The 19,130-nt window shown below is 37.6% G+C and overlaps 1 protein-coding gene across 2 annotated transcripts in view; it reads left to right on the top strand.

The window, feature by feature from the left end:
• Positions 1 to 6,264, top strand: part of rfx6 (regulatory factor X, 6) — a 32,302-nt gene extending 26,038 nt beyond the window's left edge. For both annotated transcript variants that reach the window (XM_047801411.1, XM_027155443.2), the window contains exons 17-21: positions 628 to 750; positions 838 to 1,044; positions 1,806 to 2,297; positions 3,896 to 4,105; positions 5,457 to 6,264. In XM_047801411.1, coding sequence (XP_047657367.1) covers positions 628 to 750; positions 838 to 1,044; positions 1,806 to 2,297; positions 3,896 to 4,105; positions 5,457 to 5,641 — 1,217 coding nt within the window. In that variant the 3' untranslated portion in view covers positions 5,642 to 6,264. The remainder of the gene's footprint in view (positions 1 to 627; positions 751 to 837; positions 1,045 to 1,805; positions 2,298 to 3,895; positions 4,106 to 5,456) is intronic.
• Positions 6,265 to 19,130: the final 12,866 nt, after the last annotated feature.

Below are 19,130 nucleotides of genomic sequence, written 5' to 3'. Positions count from 1 at the left end.
ATCTATCTATCTATCTATCTATCTATCTATCTATCTATCTATCTATCTATCTATGACTAGTGCTCCCTCTATCTATCTATCTATCTATCTATCTATCTATCTATCTATCTATCTATCTGTCTATCTATCTATCTATCTATCTATCTATCTATCTATCTATCTATCTATCTATCTATCTAAATATATACATATAGACCTAGATAGATAGATAGATAGATAGATAGATAGATAGATAGATAGACAGATAGATAGATAGATAGATAGATAGATAGATAGATAGATAGATAGATAGATAGATAGATAGATAGATAGATAGATAGATAGATAGATAGATAGATAATGCATTGGGTATAATACACAAGTTTTTTTACACAGTTTTGTAAACAGTTAAAATTTCATAAAAAATTATGAAGCAAAAATAATTTATGAAGTAATTTTTTTAAAAACATGTATTTAATTACATTTCTTTATTTGTTAAATACATAGAAATAAACACAAAATCTTCTAGTTTTGCTTCATAGATGTAGGACAGGAATAAATCTTTTCTATAGAGAGTACACTGATGTCTTATAAGTAATTAAATACTTGTACTCATATGTATAACTCATTAAGAAAGTCTCTTCTCAGGCTCCTTCCACCTCATCCGTATGCTTCTGGATGAATACATCCTTCTGGCAATTGAAACACAGTTCAATAACGATAAAGAACAAGATTTACAGAATCTCCTGGAGAAGTATATGAGAAACTCAGGTAAACATCCTCTTTATTATTTTGATTTTATTTCTGTCAGTTTGTTTAGTAACTAAGCTATCGTTTTGAATTCTGTGTTTTTTTTAGATGCTAGTAAGGCAACGTTCACCGCGTCCCCGAGTTCATGCTTCCTGGCAAATCGTAATAAAGCAGGGATCATGAGCGGCGATTCATCAGTGAAGAACGAGACGCAGCAGGATTACGGACATCTCTCTCTCCAAGGAACTCAGCATGGATTAGGGTCCACAATAGTGGTGTACCAGGGGACAGACACAGACAGCTTCACACTATCTGGTAAAAATTTGCCTCACAGGGGAGTCCTAATGTCCAAGGATGAAATTATGCAACATTATATAAACACTCAGATGCTGTGGTGATAAATATATTCACATATATCAGCTGTACACTTCGTTTCCAAACATACATCACTAGCTACACAGGGAAAGTTATCGATTTCTCTTAAACAGGTGCTTAAGTTGATTTTATGAGCCGCCCATTCAGATTAATTGAAATGACTTGTGTGCAATTACCGTCTTCAAGGTTGCCAGGTTTTTCTGGAGTAGAGTTCTGTAGGTGAGAGTTTTTCACTTGTATCTAATCCAAGCCCATTACAAACCGTCCTTGCCTTTAAGCCAGAAAATAAAAATCACGAGAAGGAATTGAGTCAAGAACTAAAGTAAATGTCCAAATATCATTTTAACACATAAATAAACTTTAATCCCATTGAAGTGTAAAGCATATCTGAATAATCACAGATACTCCTGAGAAATGAAGATACAATTAATTTTCAGGATAAAAAGAATTATTCGCACATACATTAACAAGCTAATAATCTATTATAGGATTTTAAATTAACCGAGAGATTGTGAAAAGAAAGAAATGTGTGTTTCACTAAAATAGATTTTCCTTCTTTGTATTAAACTGTTATGTATTCAGTAATTATTAGGTCTTACTAACACAAGCTATGGAACGTATTAAAGAATCAAACTAACAATGCTGAGTATGATGAATATAAATATCAGTTAGATAAATATGTGTAATATTTGTTCCTCCAGGTCAGCTAGACTACTCCCAGAGCTGCGGTCCACTGATCACCCCTCCCATCTCTCCGGCCATGGCGAACCGAGGCAGCGTGATCAACCAGGGCCCGATGGCAGTGAGATCTCCAATCAGCTGCCCTGCCCAGTCTCACGCACCCTGCCAGACCTTCCCTGATGGCATGTACCAAAGCCTACCTGCCTCCACCTACTACTCCAGCTCCTCCACCTACCAGCCTACGAGCCTGACCCAGACCCACACACCTCCCTCGGCTTACCAGAGTCGCAGCGAGTGCTCACGCTATCCCTCCTTCAGTAGTCAGCAACTGGTTAAAGACTGCTTCAGTAGCAGCTGCAGTGGTGTAGCTCCAGTTTACAGCTCCAGAGCCTCCTCGGGAAGCTATCCGTCCACCTCTGAGCCCACCATCGAAATGCAGGGAGTGCAGCTGATGGATTACGGATTTACAGGCGGATGCTCAGGACCAGCGTACACCAGTGCAGCAAACATAGGTGAGGATGGAAATGCTTGTGCACCTTCTGTTGTCATAAATGTTGGATCATCAGATTAATTCATTCAAGGAAATTGATAGACAACTCTTATTCAGAGAGATATACATTTTTATCTCATTATCATATTATATCTTAACTTGACTGTTCAAGGGCCCAGCTTTATGGGCCTGGGGTTTGGAGTCCAAACTGTACACTATTGAACACTGACCCACCAAAACCACAGGTTCGTCAACTGTTAATGAAAATGGTAGAAATCTTGGAATGTTTTATAACTAAAAGATGTTTACATATAAATATACAGTATAAGGCCAGATACAGAGTCGATGACTTCAGTCCAAAAGTTTGTGTCAGTATTTATGTATGGAAATTTACACATATCAGACACGGTGGCTTAGTGGTTAGCACGTTCGCCTCACACCACGGGGTTCGATTCCCGCCTCCATCTTGTGTGTGTGGAGTTTGCATGTTCTCCCCGTGCCTCAGGGGTTTCCTCCGGGTACTCCGGTTTCCTCCCCCGGTCCAAAGACATGCATGGTAGGTTGATTGGCATCTCTGCGAAAATTGTCCATAGTGTGTGAATGTGTGAGTGAATGAGAGTGTGTGTGTGTGCCCTGTGATGGGTTGGCACTCCGTCCAGGGTGTATCCGCCCTCGATGCCCGATGATGCCTGAGATAGACACAGGCTCCCCGTGAACCGAGAATTTTGGATAAGCGGTAGAAAATGAGTGAGTGAGAATTTACACATATCCCGAGAATACCTAGATTTGCTGAAGTTTTATCCAAACTTTATCTTTTGAGTAGAAATATCCAAGAATAAAGTTCTTAAAAATTGTTCTTAACACAAAAACATCCTTTATACCTGAAAAAACAACAGGGATAGAAATTACAGACTAAAGAAGGAAGTATTTGTTGTTAAATCTAATATAGTGTTACATAAAAGTAGGCGATGGTTTAAAAATAGTGTAAATACACTTACAATGCTTGCAAATACTCCAAGTTTCATTAAAAATTCAGTTTCATTTAACATTTTAGCGTCCATAGTTTATTATTTAGCAGCTTTTCAAATAGCACTTGATCCAGTGCATCCTGTTTGTGCTCTGCCTTGTGTGTCAAACATGACAGAAAGTCATGACACGTGTAAGGAAAATCACTTGCTTGCAAATTTCACTAATTTGAGGAGATCCCTCTAAAAACAATAGAACAAAAAACTCCATAAAATTTTGATAAATCAAGCTTTTTATTCACAAAATTCACAAATAAATGAAATCCTGAAGGAACTTTAATAAATAGAGTCATATTTATGTATTTGATATTGGACTCATTGAATTTCATAGTTTTTTTTAGTTTATCTCCAGCCTGAAATCTACAGATCATGTTTTTATATCAAACTGTGTGTTCCTAAAACCCCACTCTGTGTGTGTGTGTGTGTGTGTGTGTGTGTGTGTGTGTGTGTGTGTGTGTGTGTGTGTGTGTGTGTGTGTGTGTGTGTTTGTGTGTGCTGCATCACTTCTCGATGGCACTCTGTTCCTGATACGGTCATTAGATAAAAAAAAAAAAACTACTTCTGTATTTAAATGCTTTTCTTTCCTCACTTGCAGGTTACTACGGGAACAGCGGCTATGTGGACACACAGAGGATGGGCTCTCTAATCGATCAGCATGTATCAGTGATCAGCAGTGTGACCTCCTCTCGCTCTGTTCCTGCATACTCTGAGATCCACGACCCTCTCAACATCCTGAACGACACGAGCAGGAAGCCAACGCCGCCTTATTACCCTGCACAACCTCCTCTAATTACATGCTCAGCAGGTGAGCGGACACAACCTTCCTATTTTATATTGAATAATATTGAAGTCAGCAGATTCAATGCTGTTTCTGACAGACGTCTGTATTAAACACACATAAGTTATATGGACTGTATATGTTTATTTCTATATGGTTTGGGTGAGCGCATTTATTTAGTATATTTTGAAAAGTGTTAATTGTTATTGATGTCTTTTACCTTTTAGATTAATTGCTGATAGTTTATCCTGACCTGAAGGAATTGTAACCTTTGAAAGACTAGATTTTGAAATGTTGTAACATTAATTTGTTCTTGAGTTTCTGAAATCAAGGAAATTTTTATATATTCATTTTATTTTTTTATATTTTAATTTTCTACAACAGTATAATAATAATAATGATGATAATAATAACGATAATAATAACGATAATTATTATTATCGTTATTATTATCATCATTATTTATTTATTTATTTATTTATTTATTTATTTATTTATTTATTTGCTTATTTACTTATTTGTTTTATTTTATTTTATTTCTCATTTATCCTAAAATTATCAGGATAATTTTAGGATTAATGAGAAACAAAATAAATAAACAAATAAACAAATAAACAAATAAACAAATAGATAAATAGATAAATAAATTAATAATAATAATAATAATAATAATAATAATAATAATAATAATAATATAATTTTCAGGGAACAAACTTGCAGAACAGGATATAGGCATATTTCAGTTGTAATCATCATCATCATCATCATCATCATCATCATCATCATCATCATCATCATCATCATCGCCAAAAACGTTTAACCTTTTTAAACTCTTTTTAAACTTTTAAACACTTGTAAAAACAAATGAGCTCAAAAACTTTTAGACCAATCACATCCAATATGCAAATTTATTATTATTATTTTTTATTGTTGTTTATCATCATCATCATCATCATCATCATCATCATCATCAATTGTAAAACTAACAAATCTCCTTCAAAGCAGGATTTTGTTGATAATCAGGCTGGAGTAAAAAATAGTTTATATAAATATCATAACAATCACTTTGTGATGTCACAAAATAGACTCAAAAGCATCCAGGTTGCAAGTTTCCATCGGATGTTAATGTTTTATATGGAATCTTTGAGCGAATGAGAGTGTGTGTGCCCTGTGATGGGTTGGCACTCCGTCCAGGGTGTATCCTGTCTCGATGCCCGATGATGCCTGAGATAGGCACAGGCTCCCCGTGACCCGAGAAGTTCAGATAAAGCGGTAGAAAATGAATGAATGAATGAATTTTACATCAGCTTAGGTGCAGAGGTTTAGATCTATTCAGTCCATTATCACTTATCCTTCACCACTGATGTATCATTTGCAGGTTCGTCGATAGCTGCTCCGATCCCTTGTTCTGTTTCTCCGTGCATGTATGACTCTACTGCTCAATATCAGCATTCTCAAGATGCCTTGCTACCTCACCACAGTGGTGCTGAGGTGCGGGACATGGTGTCCTCTCTGCCTCCTATCAACACCGTGTTCATGGGGTCAACTGGAGGACCACCGTGACTTGTTAACATCAACTGCTTGACTTCACTGATGCGTCTAGTAAACCAATAAACATTAATCCGGTATGCCACAAACTCTTCAGGTATACCAGAATGACTAGAGGAGTGTCAACAGGTCTGTATTTAAAAAAACAGTGTTTTGGAAAAGAAAGGAAAAAGTTGTACATATAAAATTATTTAAATGTAAATTTTACACAAATGTAAATGTAACACAATGACGCTATCTATATTTATTTACTGCTTTAAAAACAAATAGTAAATGTAACCTGTCTTTAGATTTAAACTTAAAGTGGCCATGGCTTAAACCAGTAGGATGTATGGATTTTATGCCCGTGGGACACTGGGGACTTGAATACAAATTAGCATCGTCAGTATAGTTTGTGATGTTTGTGTAGAAAACTGAGAAGGCAAAAAAAAAAAAAAAAAAACAGGAAGGGAGCAAGATTCTCGAAAAAAATATGTTTGGCTACAATTTTAGTTGAATTTTTACAACTAAAATTTACAATTTTGGTTGAAATTTACAACTTAAAAATGTAAACAAGTGGGCACGGTGGCTTAGTGGTTAGCACGTTCGCCTCACACCTCCAGGGTTGGGGGTTCGATTCCTGTCTCCGCCTTGTGTGTGTGGAGTTTGCATGTTCTCCCCGTGCCTCGGGGGTTTCCTCCGGGTACTCCGGTTTCCTCCCCCGGTCCAAAGACATGCATGGTAGGTTGATTGGCATCTCTGGAAAAATTGTCCATAGTGTGTGAGTGAATGAGAGTGTGTGTGTGCCCTGTGATGGGTTGGCACTCCGTCCAGGGTGTATCCTGCCTCGATGCCCGATGACGCCTGAGATAGGCACAGGCTCCCCGTGACCCGAGAAGTTCGGATAAGCGGTAGAACATGAATGAATGAATGAATGAAAAATGTAAACAAATTAGTAGAATAATTTAAAGCATCATGACACTGACCAGGCAGGTACTAAAGATGAATGAATAAACAGTGTAAATGAATCAGGCAGCACTGAAGATTTTCAGGGGTTTTTTTTGTCTTGTGGGCTTCATATGACTGCGGGAAAGTAAAAAAAATCTCCTTCTCAGTCCACATTTTTTGTTGAATCCGGTGGAATCCGAGGCCCGAAGCAGAAGATTTCTTTAATAAAAAAAAAAAAAAAAAAAAAGAATAATCTGTATTTGCATTCATATCAATTTAGAACATGTTATCTGTGAAATCTAAACACAGTGTAAGAGTCAGTTGCATCCTTAAGTACCGAATATTGTATAAATATCGTACAGTATATTGTGACTATTCTCAAAGTTGACTTCAGTTGACTTCATTTTCATTTTCAGTGTTTTTCCCTCTCTTGATGTTATCACACAGAATTTTGCTAAATGTTTGAAATGTTGATAAAAAGATGCAATAAAGAAAAAGGGATTCAGAAGTATTATAACTTGTGAATAACAGTTAAAGCTTTCACGCTGGCTTCCTGACTGTAGTTCATCTTAAATAAGATCCACATAAGTGAATAGTTTTATCCGTTATGCATTGAAGAACGAATGAAAAAAAAACAAACAAACAGAAATACCGCTGACAAATTGCAGGGTTTTCGTGCAGTATTTTTCTTATGGTAGAAAAGTACGCCATATATATATATATATATATCAAGAAATTTGGGGTTTTAACAACATATAAAATGAATTGTCATCAGTAATAAATGTAACTTTTACACTCAAATCATTTTCAAATGATTTCAATTTCCCTTTTGTCTTAGTGCCATAAAGAAAATTGTCTAACGAAGGTTTTGTGTAGTGACAATGTTTTACATGTTAAAGGTTCTTCACAAAAACCATAAACCCTGAGAAAGAACCATTCAAGGACCTTTCATTTTAAGAGTGTAGCGATAGCAATGGCGCGGGATTTCTTCTCTGTCTTTGATGTCATCTTTATCTTTTTACTTCGCACCCGTGAAAAGAGACGTTTAACAGATAAAATCCGGACAAACTCTCTGAGATTTCCGGGCAGGAAACACCGCTGAAGAAGCTGTGGATCAAAGTCGGTTATCTGCGCGGTGACAGATTAGCTGATTTCTCCTTTATACAATGGCTGTTAGATAAAGCTGTGATATAGATGTTGACCAAAACCAAAGCCAATAGAGATGTTTGAGGTCACAAGCTGTTTATACATCGTGACCTTGACGAAAGGGAGGACGAAAGGGCGTTTTATCCTTCTCTGTGTTCTCCAATTTGAGCTTTGTTAGCCTTTCAGCAGATGGAAGCTAATAAACCCTTAATCAGTAACATTAGATTGGGCGCTGCATTTGTGTACAGAAATGATACGGGTTCTGTGTCTAACACAGTATTTGTATTAATACTGAGCTGATACATACTCGGATGCAGATTTCTACCGTTTGTCTATATTGTTTATAAAGAACAAAGTATTACTGATTAAAAAAAAAAAAACAGGCCACATATTGTGCTCTCTTTTGTCTGCTCAAAGGCAGGGGGAGGATTCGGTTCTCAGCCCGCGGACTGGGAACAGATGGCACGAAATGTAATGATTACAAACTCCTGACGTTTAAAATAGTTTAATTGCAAAGTCAATAATGCCCCCAACAATTGCTAGGCCTGTAGTGTAAAAACAACAGAAGGCGGAACGCAAACTTTGGGAGAATGTTTAACCAGAACTTTGCGTTAGGAAAAGAGCCTCCATATGTACCACAGCCGGACCAAAGATCAACAGATCCGGTGTAATTACGCGGCATCATCAGCCTGACGAAGAGAAACACACACACACACACACACACACACACACACACACACACACACACACACACACACACACACACACATTTACACATCCCTCACAGGTGTGGAACCTGGAGAAAAGGAAATAGATCTGAAGTCCATTAGCTTCCAAATTAAAATTAGTTTTATTTTTGTCCTTTTATGTACATTATTGCATTTAAACGTTTCTGCAATTAAAGTTTTTATTTAACACGTGTCTTTATGTTCAGAACAAACACTGCACTATAAAACTCATTCTAAACAATCATGTATGAGGAAGTGAGTAATTGCCAGTGTGTTTTGAAGGTATGCTGAGAGATAGAAAATACAGATATACTGTAAGTAGGGAATAAAACACATTTGTTGCCTCCTGTAATTTTCTTTTATAATAATTGCCTTTATATAATAAAGTCTTCTAGCGTTTTATCAATGTTTACGATTTTTTTTTTTTCGTTAATCCATATGGGGTGAAGCTTCATGGTATCACTTATGTTATAGCAGCTACTGTATATACAGCAGTTCCATCACCAGCTTCTCAGCCTCGCTTTCCAACTCATCCAACTTAGTTGGAAAACATGAAGCTACTACCGACTGTTACAAAGCACAGACACTGGAGACTCCTTCCATAAATTCCTCTTAAAATTCTCAGTGAATTTGTTAATGGAGAAACAATCCGACCAATCAGAATACAGAATGTAACACTGTGAAATAAGTTTGTTCGTGAAAATGAAGAGTTACTTCATCACAAATTCTAACATCCAATCAACATGAATATGCAAATGAGGACTGTGACGTGTATTCGGAAAAAAAATGTGACAAAATAAATAGAATCAAAACTAGAAACTATACTTTTGTATGAACTCAGACCATAATCTGTGGCTCTGGCGGTTTGAAACCGAACATAATTCAATTCAATTCAATTCAAGTTTATTTGTATAGCGCTTTTTACAATAGACATTGTCTCAAAGCAGCTTTACAGAACATAAACATAGAGCAGAAGGTAAACATTGGAATAATAAAAGAAATAACGAATAATAAAAGGAAAAGAATTAACAGAATAAAAAATCCAAGATTATTATCAGATATAAATAGCTCACGATCTGTATGTATTTATTCCCCTATGAGCAAGTCTGAGGTGACTCAGGCAGCAGTGGCAAGGAAAAACTCCCTTAAATTGGTAAAGGAAGAAACCTTGAGAGGAACCGGACTGAAGGGGGACCTCATCCTCATATGGGTGACACTGGGGGTGTGATTGTAATATACAGTCAAACAAATGTTGTATTTGTTGTATAATTGACATAAAAAAAACTGGCACTGAACCTGAGACTACCTGCAGGATGTGGTGTGAGTTCGGTCACACTGTGCTGCGCTTCCCATGAACGTCTGAACGACAAGTCCACACTCGTTCTGGTAGAAAAGTAACCTACGTGTGCATTTTAGCTGATGATATCAACACACCTAGGTAATCGCAGGTGATTAATTCCCCAGGTTAGGAGGTTAGGATCTTGCGATATCCCTACACAACGATCTGATTTCCCAGCTCGTAACCTTGGGATAACCATGGACAATCAGCTAACCTTTTTCTTTATCGATGTTGCTATGGTGATACGCTCATGTTGGTTTCTTCTACAACATCAAAAGGATTCAGACGTTTTTATCCACACAGGCTGCTCAGGTACTTGTCCAGATTACTGCACTTCACTTCTGTCAGGTCTACTTATGAACACAATTCGTCCTCTGCAAACAATCCGGAATGCTACAGCACGACTTGTTTTCAACCTGCCTAAGTTCTCCACACCACAATACTGCTGTTCTTATGCCACTGATGCTTAGCTACAAAGCCAAAAATGGACCATCTCCCTCTTACCTCAAAGCTCTAATCACTCCTCACACTGTACCTCACACCCTCAGAGCTACCAGCACTGCTTGACTGGTCCCACCATCTCTCAGGGTAAGAAGTAGGTATACTGTACATCAAGACTCTTCTCTGTTCTGGGCACCGAGGTGGTGGATCGAACTTCCCCTAGATGTCAGAGCATCTGAGTCACTTTATATCTTTAAACAACAGGTGAAGACCTACCTCTTCCTGAACCAATTAAAATGTTAATGTATTCATCAATAAAGACTTTAAAGCACTTTTGTACAGTACGTCGCTCTGGATAAAGGCGTCTGCCAAATGCTGTAAATGTAAATGTGACGTGACATACGGCTAAGTACGGTGACCCTCACTCAGAATTTGTTCTCTGCATTTAACCCATCCAAAGTGCACACACACACCGTGAACACACACCCGGAGCAGTGGGTAGCCATTTATGCTGCGGCGCCCGGGGAGCAGTTGGGGGGTTCGGTGCCTTGCTCAAGGGCACCTCAGTCGTGGTATCGCCGGCCCGAGACTCGAACACACAACCTTTGGGTTACGAATCAGACTCTCTAACCATTAGGCCATGACTGCCCCCAATGTAAATGTAAACACACCATTAATAGTTTTCTTGCTGCACATAATGGCACCAAAATAAAAAAAAAATGATGGTTGTGTTCCCCTTGTGTGTTTGTGATAGGTAGAATAAAAACCTCTGCTTGTCACATCTACATTACAGCACAGTGAAAGTCTTTCTGCACATATCCCAACTTTGAAGGTTGGAGTCAGGGCACAGGGTCAGCTATGATACATGGAGGATTAAGGACTTTGCTTGTCAGTGCTGGTTCTCCTCTGATCAACAACCCAGAGCCTTAACCACTAGACTCACCACTGCGCAATGCTGTGATGATGTAAGATGAACGTACAGGAGTTCATTACAGTTGAGTTAGCCTAACGTTGGTTTGGTTTCAGTTTGATGCTGATTCTGATTTGGTTTTATTATATTATGTGCAGTAAGTCATCTAACCTTTTCTGTCATGATGTCATCAGCTAAAACACACACACACGGGTTCCCGAACAAGTGTGGACCCGAGTATGACTCACATTTACGTTCATGTTCACAGGAATTACGGCACAGTTCCACAGCAAACGAACTCGCACGAACACCTCCAAAAGGAAGTCTAAGATCCTGTACTACGCTGTACACATCCTACACAGCTTTCACATTACTGTCTATTTTAGACTAATCTGCAATGTGATAAACCTCCTGAGTGTACTGTCTCTGTGATTTAGACCTTCGAGAGTCCCATCAACCTTCTCACTACCAGCAGAAAGTCAATTAATATATCTAATTCTTTAACGATGGTGCCTTTTTTTTATCTTCATTCTATTACTCTTTATATATATATATATATATATATATATATATATATATATATATATATATATATATATATATATATATATATATATAAAATATCTGTACATCTGTCACACTTTTTTACTTTACAGTCAGTCAGCACCTGGGGAGGACATCATGTGGGAATGAGAATCAGCTCTGATTGGTCGATTAATATGCATTTAATCAGTAAAGGTTTTGTCATATATACAATAAAATTAAGTTTTGCTAAAGCTTTAAAATGATAAAGTGAGAAAAATATTTAATTCTATCGGATTTGTTTGTTTTTTCATTCATTCATTTTCTACCGCTTATCCGAACTACTTCGAGTCACGGGGAGCCTGTGCCTATCTCAGGCGTCATCGGGCATCGAGGCAGGATACACCCTGGACGGAGTGCCAACCCCTCACAGGGCACACACACACTCTCATTCACTCACACACTCACACACTACGGACAATTTTCCAGAGATGCCAATCAACCTACCATGCATGCCGGAGGACCCGGAGGAAACCCCCGAGGCACGGGGAGAACATGCAAACTCCACACACACAAGGTGGAGGCGGGAATCGAACCACCATCCCTGGAGGTGTGAGGCGAACGTGCTAACCACTAAGCCACCGTGCCGCCCTATTTATTTGTTTTTATTTGTTTTATATTTATATTGTTTACATTTATATTTCTCCTTAATTTTTATCTGTTATTGTTACCAATATTGTTCATAATGTTAATCTGAAACAGTAAAGCCAATGCGATGAGTTTTTTTCCCTTCAGTATTATACAGTATATACAGTACGTCATATTTGTGTCAACGCTCTGTTCTACATGGCAATAAAAAGCTCTACACATCCACACGTGTTACTTTCTGAAAGGAAATGTTAACAAATGTATCAGAGCATCAACAGGAATAATGTTTCCTGTGCACTCGAGATGGCACGGTCGAGAAGAAGACCAGCGTGGCATCTGTAGCAACACTTCCATGTTAGAACTCCGACACGGCAGGTTATCAGTAACACCAGGCCTGAGGGCTGATTACTGAAGTCTTTCAGTCAGTGTCACTGTCCACGTGCTGCTTTTATCCTCAAGATATTATTTATTCTGGAGATAAATATTAACACACTGACTCATTAAGCTACATATTTAAACAAACTGTAAATAAGACGTTTTTTTGGATGTGGTGCTGGACCGTGCAAATAGCATATTATTTTTATATCTTACATTTTATCTTCAGTGCATGCATAGGCTGTGTGTGTGTGTGTGTGTGTGTGTGTGTGTGTGTGTGTGTGTGTGTGTGTGTGTGTGTGTGTGTGTGTGTGTGTGTTTGTGTGTTTTGACCTATGAGCTTTCAAGATACACCATTCAGCCCCATATATATATATATATATATATATATATATATATATATATATATATATATATATATATATATATATATATATATGTTTTTTTTTCTTTTTATTTTCTTCCATTTAATTCTACTCTTTATATCACAGACAGGATGTCATATACTGTTTGGTTATGTGTGTGTCGAATAATATTTGAATTAGAATCTTAATATCACACACACACACACACACACACACACACACACACACACACACACACACACACACACACACACACACACACACACACACACAAACACACTGTCAGGTCTTCTGCTTGGACATTCTCTACCCAAACACTAGGGGGCGTTCTGGCAGTGTGTTTTCTGCCACGTGTCTTGTAATACTCACCTGGTTGTAATTGGTTTCATTATAATGTGTATTTATTTCCTCCAGTTAGCTTCATCTTTTATCAGCTTTTGTGTTCCGGTGCCTGTTTCATGTTATAGTGTGTTTATTTTTTGTGTTTTGTCTTCCCTGCATTTGGGTCTGCTTTTATCCCTGCATTTCCTGACACACATCTATCAACATCTACTACACACACACACACACACACAGACACACACACACACACACACGTGTCTCTAGTGTGATTTTAATGACTTATTCATGTCATACATATATATATATATGTGTGTGTGTGTGTGTGTGTGTGTGTGTGTGTGTGTGTGTGTGTGTGTGTGTGTGTGTGTGTGTGTGTGTGTGTGTGTGTGTGTTTTGTGTGTAGTAGATGTTGATAAACTTGTTTAGTAAAAAAGGGTGTTTTTAAAGATTCCTCAACAATGATGGAAGAATTCAGTCCGACTATGATTGAACGCAACATTGTACGTTTACAATTTCAACATTTAGCAGAGTGACTTACATGAGCAATTAAGAGTTAAGGGCCTTGTCCAGGGGCCCAACAGTGGCGGGTTGGTGGACCTGGGATCGAACTCACAACCTTCTGATTGGTAGCCCAACATGATTCCTGGGATTTACAGGAATCTAAATCTCTGTAAGTCCTCGTTACATTGCTGTAATTCCACATGAGGGCAGTACAATGCCAGAAGCAAGTGACCACAGTTTTACAGCTAAATTTCATTATTATTTCACTATTAGTGTGTATTATTGTTACTACAATTCTAATCATCACAAACCTGATCAATATACAGCAACAATCCCAAAATCATGTTCACTGACTGATTATGATGTTTATGATAAATAAATACATTTCCAGTATTAAAGTATTAAAGCATTAAAATGTTGTCAAACACATCCAAGAGAATGGATTGGGTGTGTTTGACAGCACTCTTAAATTTTAAAGTAAAGTATTAAAAGTAAAAAAGTCCGAAAGACTTAAAGATTTAAAGCTTTAAGTCTGCTTGAGCCGGGTCATGGATAGGTCAAACCTGCCTGGGATTTCACCTCCATGACTTTTCTTTCTCTCAGGATTTGATGTATTAGATGAAAGAAAACACATTTTGGTCCAATAAATAAATAAATAAATAAATAAATAAATAAACAAACAAGTTTGCAAAAACATGTATTGTCAGATGTGAAATAATAATAATAATAATAATAATAATAATAATAATAATAATAATAATAATAATAATAAACAAAAATAATAATGATAATAATGATAATAATGATAATAATTATTATCATTATTATTATTATTGTTATAACAACAATAATAAAAAAAAATTAATAATAATAATAATAATAATAATAATAATAATAATAATAATAATAATAATAATAATAATAATACCTGGCTATATATTAGTCCTTCCAGTGTTTTCAGCACAGTGCATACTCTAAGCCAGAGCTTGTCTATCAGTTTATACGTTTTGACTAACACGAAGCCCAAGAATTCCACAAGTGCATGTGTCCTAACCCGGAGCGAGCAGCAGGCTGGTGAGACTGTATTTGTAGAGACAGCAGCAGACATTGTAGGCATTTCTCTCATTGGTGGTAAATATCAGGAAGAATCTCTCAGCATTTCGCTGCCAAAGCCTCTCTGAATGACTGCAGAGACATCGAGAGGCCTCACTGACGCTCACAACACAGTGTCCAGGAAACAAGTATCTAGAAAAATGCCTGAATGACAGAATATCAGATTGCAGTTCAGGTGAAATGAATGAAGAAATGGAATAAATGACGATTATCTTGTCCTCATAACTTGTACTGTTTAGGAATAATTTTTTTTTATTATATATATATTTTTGGGTTGGTACATTTTTAAAAAATGTGGATAACTAACATTGATACTTAGGACACTTACATAACATCTTAATTTATTTTATGTATATTCAGTTTGTAATTCGAGCGACTTTTAAAGTCAGATCAGTGGGTGAGTCAATAACCACAATGAGAGAGAGAGAGAGAGAGAGAGAGAGAGAGAGAGAGAGAGAGAGAGAGAGAGAGAGAGAGAGAGACAGAGACAGAGAGAGAGAGACAGAGAGAGAGAGAGAGAGAGAGACAGAGAGAGAGAGACAGAGAGAGAAAGACAGACAGAGAGAGAGAGAGACAGAGAGAGAGACAGAGACAGAGCCAGTGGAGGTAAGAGAAGTGTAGGCGAGAGAGAGAGAGAGAGAGAGAGAGAGAGAGAGAGAGAGAGAGAGAGAGAGAGAGAGAGAGAGAGAGAGATGACAGGCAGATAAACAGACAGCAAGAGAGATAAAGAGAGAGAGAGAGAGAGAGAGAGAGAGAGAGAGAGAGAGAGAGAGAGAGAGAGAGAGATGACAGGCAGATAAACAGAAGAGAGAGAGAGAAAGAGAGGGAGAGAAAGAGAGAGAGAGAGAGAGAGAGAGAGAGAGAGAGAGATAGATGACAGGCAGATAAACAGCAGAGAGAGAGAGAAAGAGAGGGAGAGAAAGAAAGAAAGAAAGAAAGAGAGAGGGGGGGTCTTCTTTACACAATCACCAGGAAATGTGAATGATGCAACTGTTAAACAGTTAACTGTTAAACTTCCTGTTAAACACAAACACAGGTGATGCAGGGGGATGAACTGAAATGATCATTTTTGATAGTTGATAATTGATGACTCATAAAAAAGGAGGTTTCAAGCATGAGATGTTACATACATGGTAATAACACATTAATAAACGTCTGCATGTTCTTAACATGTAATCTTAACCTGCTGGTTTTATTGTATTTCAGTAAATGTTTTGGGGTAAAAAATGGCATCATAATTGTCTTTATCCAATTCCATAAGATCACGTCGGTGACATCATCAGGTGAGTTTGCACTTTGTGGTTTGTCTTTTACACGATAAACTGCATTGTTGTTCTTGTATTTTTGTCTCAATAACTTCAAAAGTCACTTCAATATTTATTCAAGGAATGTTTTTTCTGTTTAGATGATTAAAATAAAGTTGTCAGATTTTTCTGTTTAAAAACAAACGTTTAATAGCTTCTGGAAATGCAGAATGAAGAAACATTTCTTTTTTAAAATCAAGAAATGAACAAAACAAAAAAAATCAGTTTTATCAATATTGTATTTTTCAAAATAATAATGTTTGTTTTATTAGATTTATGGCCTAATGATTAGAGAGTCTGACTCGTAATCCTAAGGTTGTGAGTCCGAGTCTCGGGCCGGCCACGACTGAGGTGCCCTTGAGCAAGGCAACGAACCCCCCAACTGCTCCCCGGGCGCTGCAGAATAAATGGCTGCCCACTGCTCCGGGTGTGTGTTCACGGTGTGTGTGTGTTCACGGTGTGTGTGTGTTCACTGCTGTGTGTGTGTGTGTGTTCACTGCTGTGTGTGTGCACTTTGGATGGGTTAAATGCAGAGAAATTCTGAGTATGGGTCACCGTACTTAGCCGTATGTCACGTCAATTTCACATTCACTTCACTTTCACTATATATACTGTATATAAGTAGAAATGCTGTCATATTAATTTTTATCACCCAAACTTCAACTGTGTGACTTGTGTATCACTTTTTCTTAATTTCTTCATTATTTAAAAAATAAAATACTTAAAATTTGTATGCATTTTAAGCAGAATCTAGAAATTATTACTTGATGACTATCCCAATTATCAGGATCACAGTGGCTTAGTGGTTAGCACGTTCGTCTCACACCTCCAGGGTTGGGGGTTCGATTTCCGCCTCCACCTTGTGTGTGTGGAGTTTGCATGTTCTCCCCGTACCTCGGGGGTTTCCTCCGGGTACTCCGGTTTCCTCCCCGGTCCAAAGACATGCATGGTAGGTTGATTGGCATCTCTGGAAAATTGTCTGTAGTGTGAGTGTGTGAATGAATGAGAGAGTGTGTGTGCCCTGCGATGGGTTGGCACTCCGTCCAGGGTGTATCCTGCCTCGATGCCCGATGACGCCTGAGATAGGCACAGGCTCCCCGTGACCCGAGAAGTTCAGATAAGTGGTAGAAAATGAATGAATGAATGAATGAATGAATGAATGAATGAATGAATGAATATCCCAATTATCCCAGTCATTATTGCAAGGTTGATTATTGTTTGATCCTAAAAATCATTTTATCTCTCCATGCAACTTTATATCCTGGATCAACTGAAGCAAAATTGAAAAAAAAAAAAAGAAATCCCTTAAAAGGAGGATGTGCAGGTCAAGGGAAATGATTTAAGCCGCATTTCTGAAGCACGGTATCAGATGTGTGGGACCACAATGCCTCGTGTCCTATTTGCAGATTAAAAAAGAAATCTTAGCGTGCACCGCTTTTGAACACTGTACGATTGACCTTGATTTTGTTCTCCTCTGCTTTTAGTTGGTCAAAGATTTTTTTATCCTCTTTAGTTATGCTTTGGTCTCGGGCTGTACCCCCTCGTTCCCCTAAAAACATACACCTCGTTTCTGACCTGGGCAAAATATTACCGATGTTATATAATAATTGCAAATAATTGAAGCAGCTCTTACAGAACAATCACTCAAACTCCATCGATTAAACAAAAGTCAACCCAGGAACGTATTGTTTTTAGACACCTGTTAAAAATTTCAGACATTTTCTTTCATATTTAATGGAATTTCATTCATTTATTTTTTTTGTTTTCACGGTCACATGTCAAAACCTGCTGAAATGCTCACCATAACACTATAGCGTCGACTAGCATCGATGCTAACGCCATGATGACAAAGAAATTTCTCAATAATTATTATTTTAATGTACTTTTTAGTACTTTTAAGGTTTGCACTTTTAGTCAATATCGCTATAGATATAAGATACGGAAATAAAAACAAACCGACTAAAAACAATCTCCAGAAACGTCTGATGACGCAACTTCCTGTCTGTTTTCCGTCTCGTGATTATAGGGTGAACGCGTCGAGGTGAGAAGGTTGAAGTGAAAGGTTTTCAAGCACAAGATTATCGCATGAAGGACCAAATATAATATATCACTATTATATTTTAGAGTTGGATAGAGTTTGTTCGGATTATTTGTCTAACAAAACGTGCACGTGAGTTACAGCAAAGGACGCTTTTAATCTTCACTTTACTTTATTATTACTTGCTATTAGAAGTGTAATATCAGTACCACACACAAAAAAATGACACTGTTATTGACGAAATCTTCCTATAGAAAACGGTTTATGAATTGCCTTTTGAGTCGTCACTTTTCTTGCATACAAAAAAGCACACAATTAATGTAGTCACTTGGCCTCTTACAGATTTCTTAATAGGTTTCCTGAATGCATGAATCCTAATTGTATGATCTGTTTTACGTAAACACTGAACACTCCTCCAGCTGGTCCTTTTCTACCCTCAGTAGTTGTATAATCTCTCTCTTTCTTATTTCTTTTTTTCCCCGACAGTCTTTAGCACAGAATGATTCTTTACACGCCGCTCCATTAGCCGTGAGAAGTGAAAGAAGTCTATTCATGCACTTTATTTTTTAATCAGAGTGGAAGGTGAATTGTGCGCTGAAGACCACTTGATGTTCGTGGCACTGAAAGCGTCTCGGATCACAAGGCTACTTTTCTCCACGTTACACCGGGTTCTTCCGACGCTTACCGCAATATAAATGCGATCATGAAAGGATTGGGGGGAAAAAACGTGCTTGATATTTTCTTTATGTCTCTTCTTTTGGGATCTTAACATTGGCACAAACACGCTATGAATAAAATATATCGA

This window comes from Tachysurus fulvidraco, chromosome 16 (assembly GCF_022655615.1).
Source record: "Tachysurus fulvidraco isolate hzauxx_2018 chromosome 16, HZAU_PFXX_2.0, whole genome shotgun sequence".
Classification (NCBI taxonomy): Eukaryota; Metazoa; Chordata; class Actinopteri; order Siluriformes; family Bagridae; genus Tachysurus; species Tachysurus fulvidraco.
Note: the sequence above shows the minus strand (reverse complement) of the source record. Positions and strands in the feature narration are given on the sequence as shown.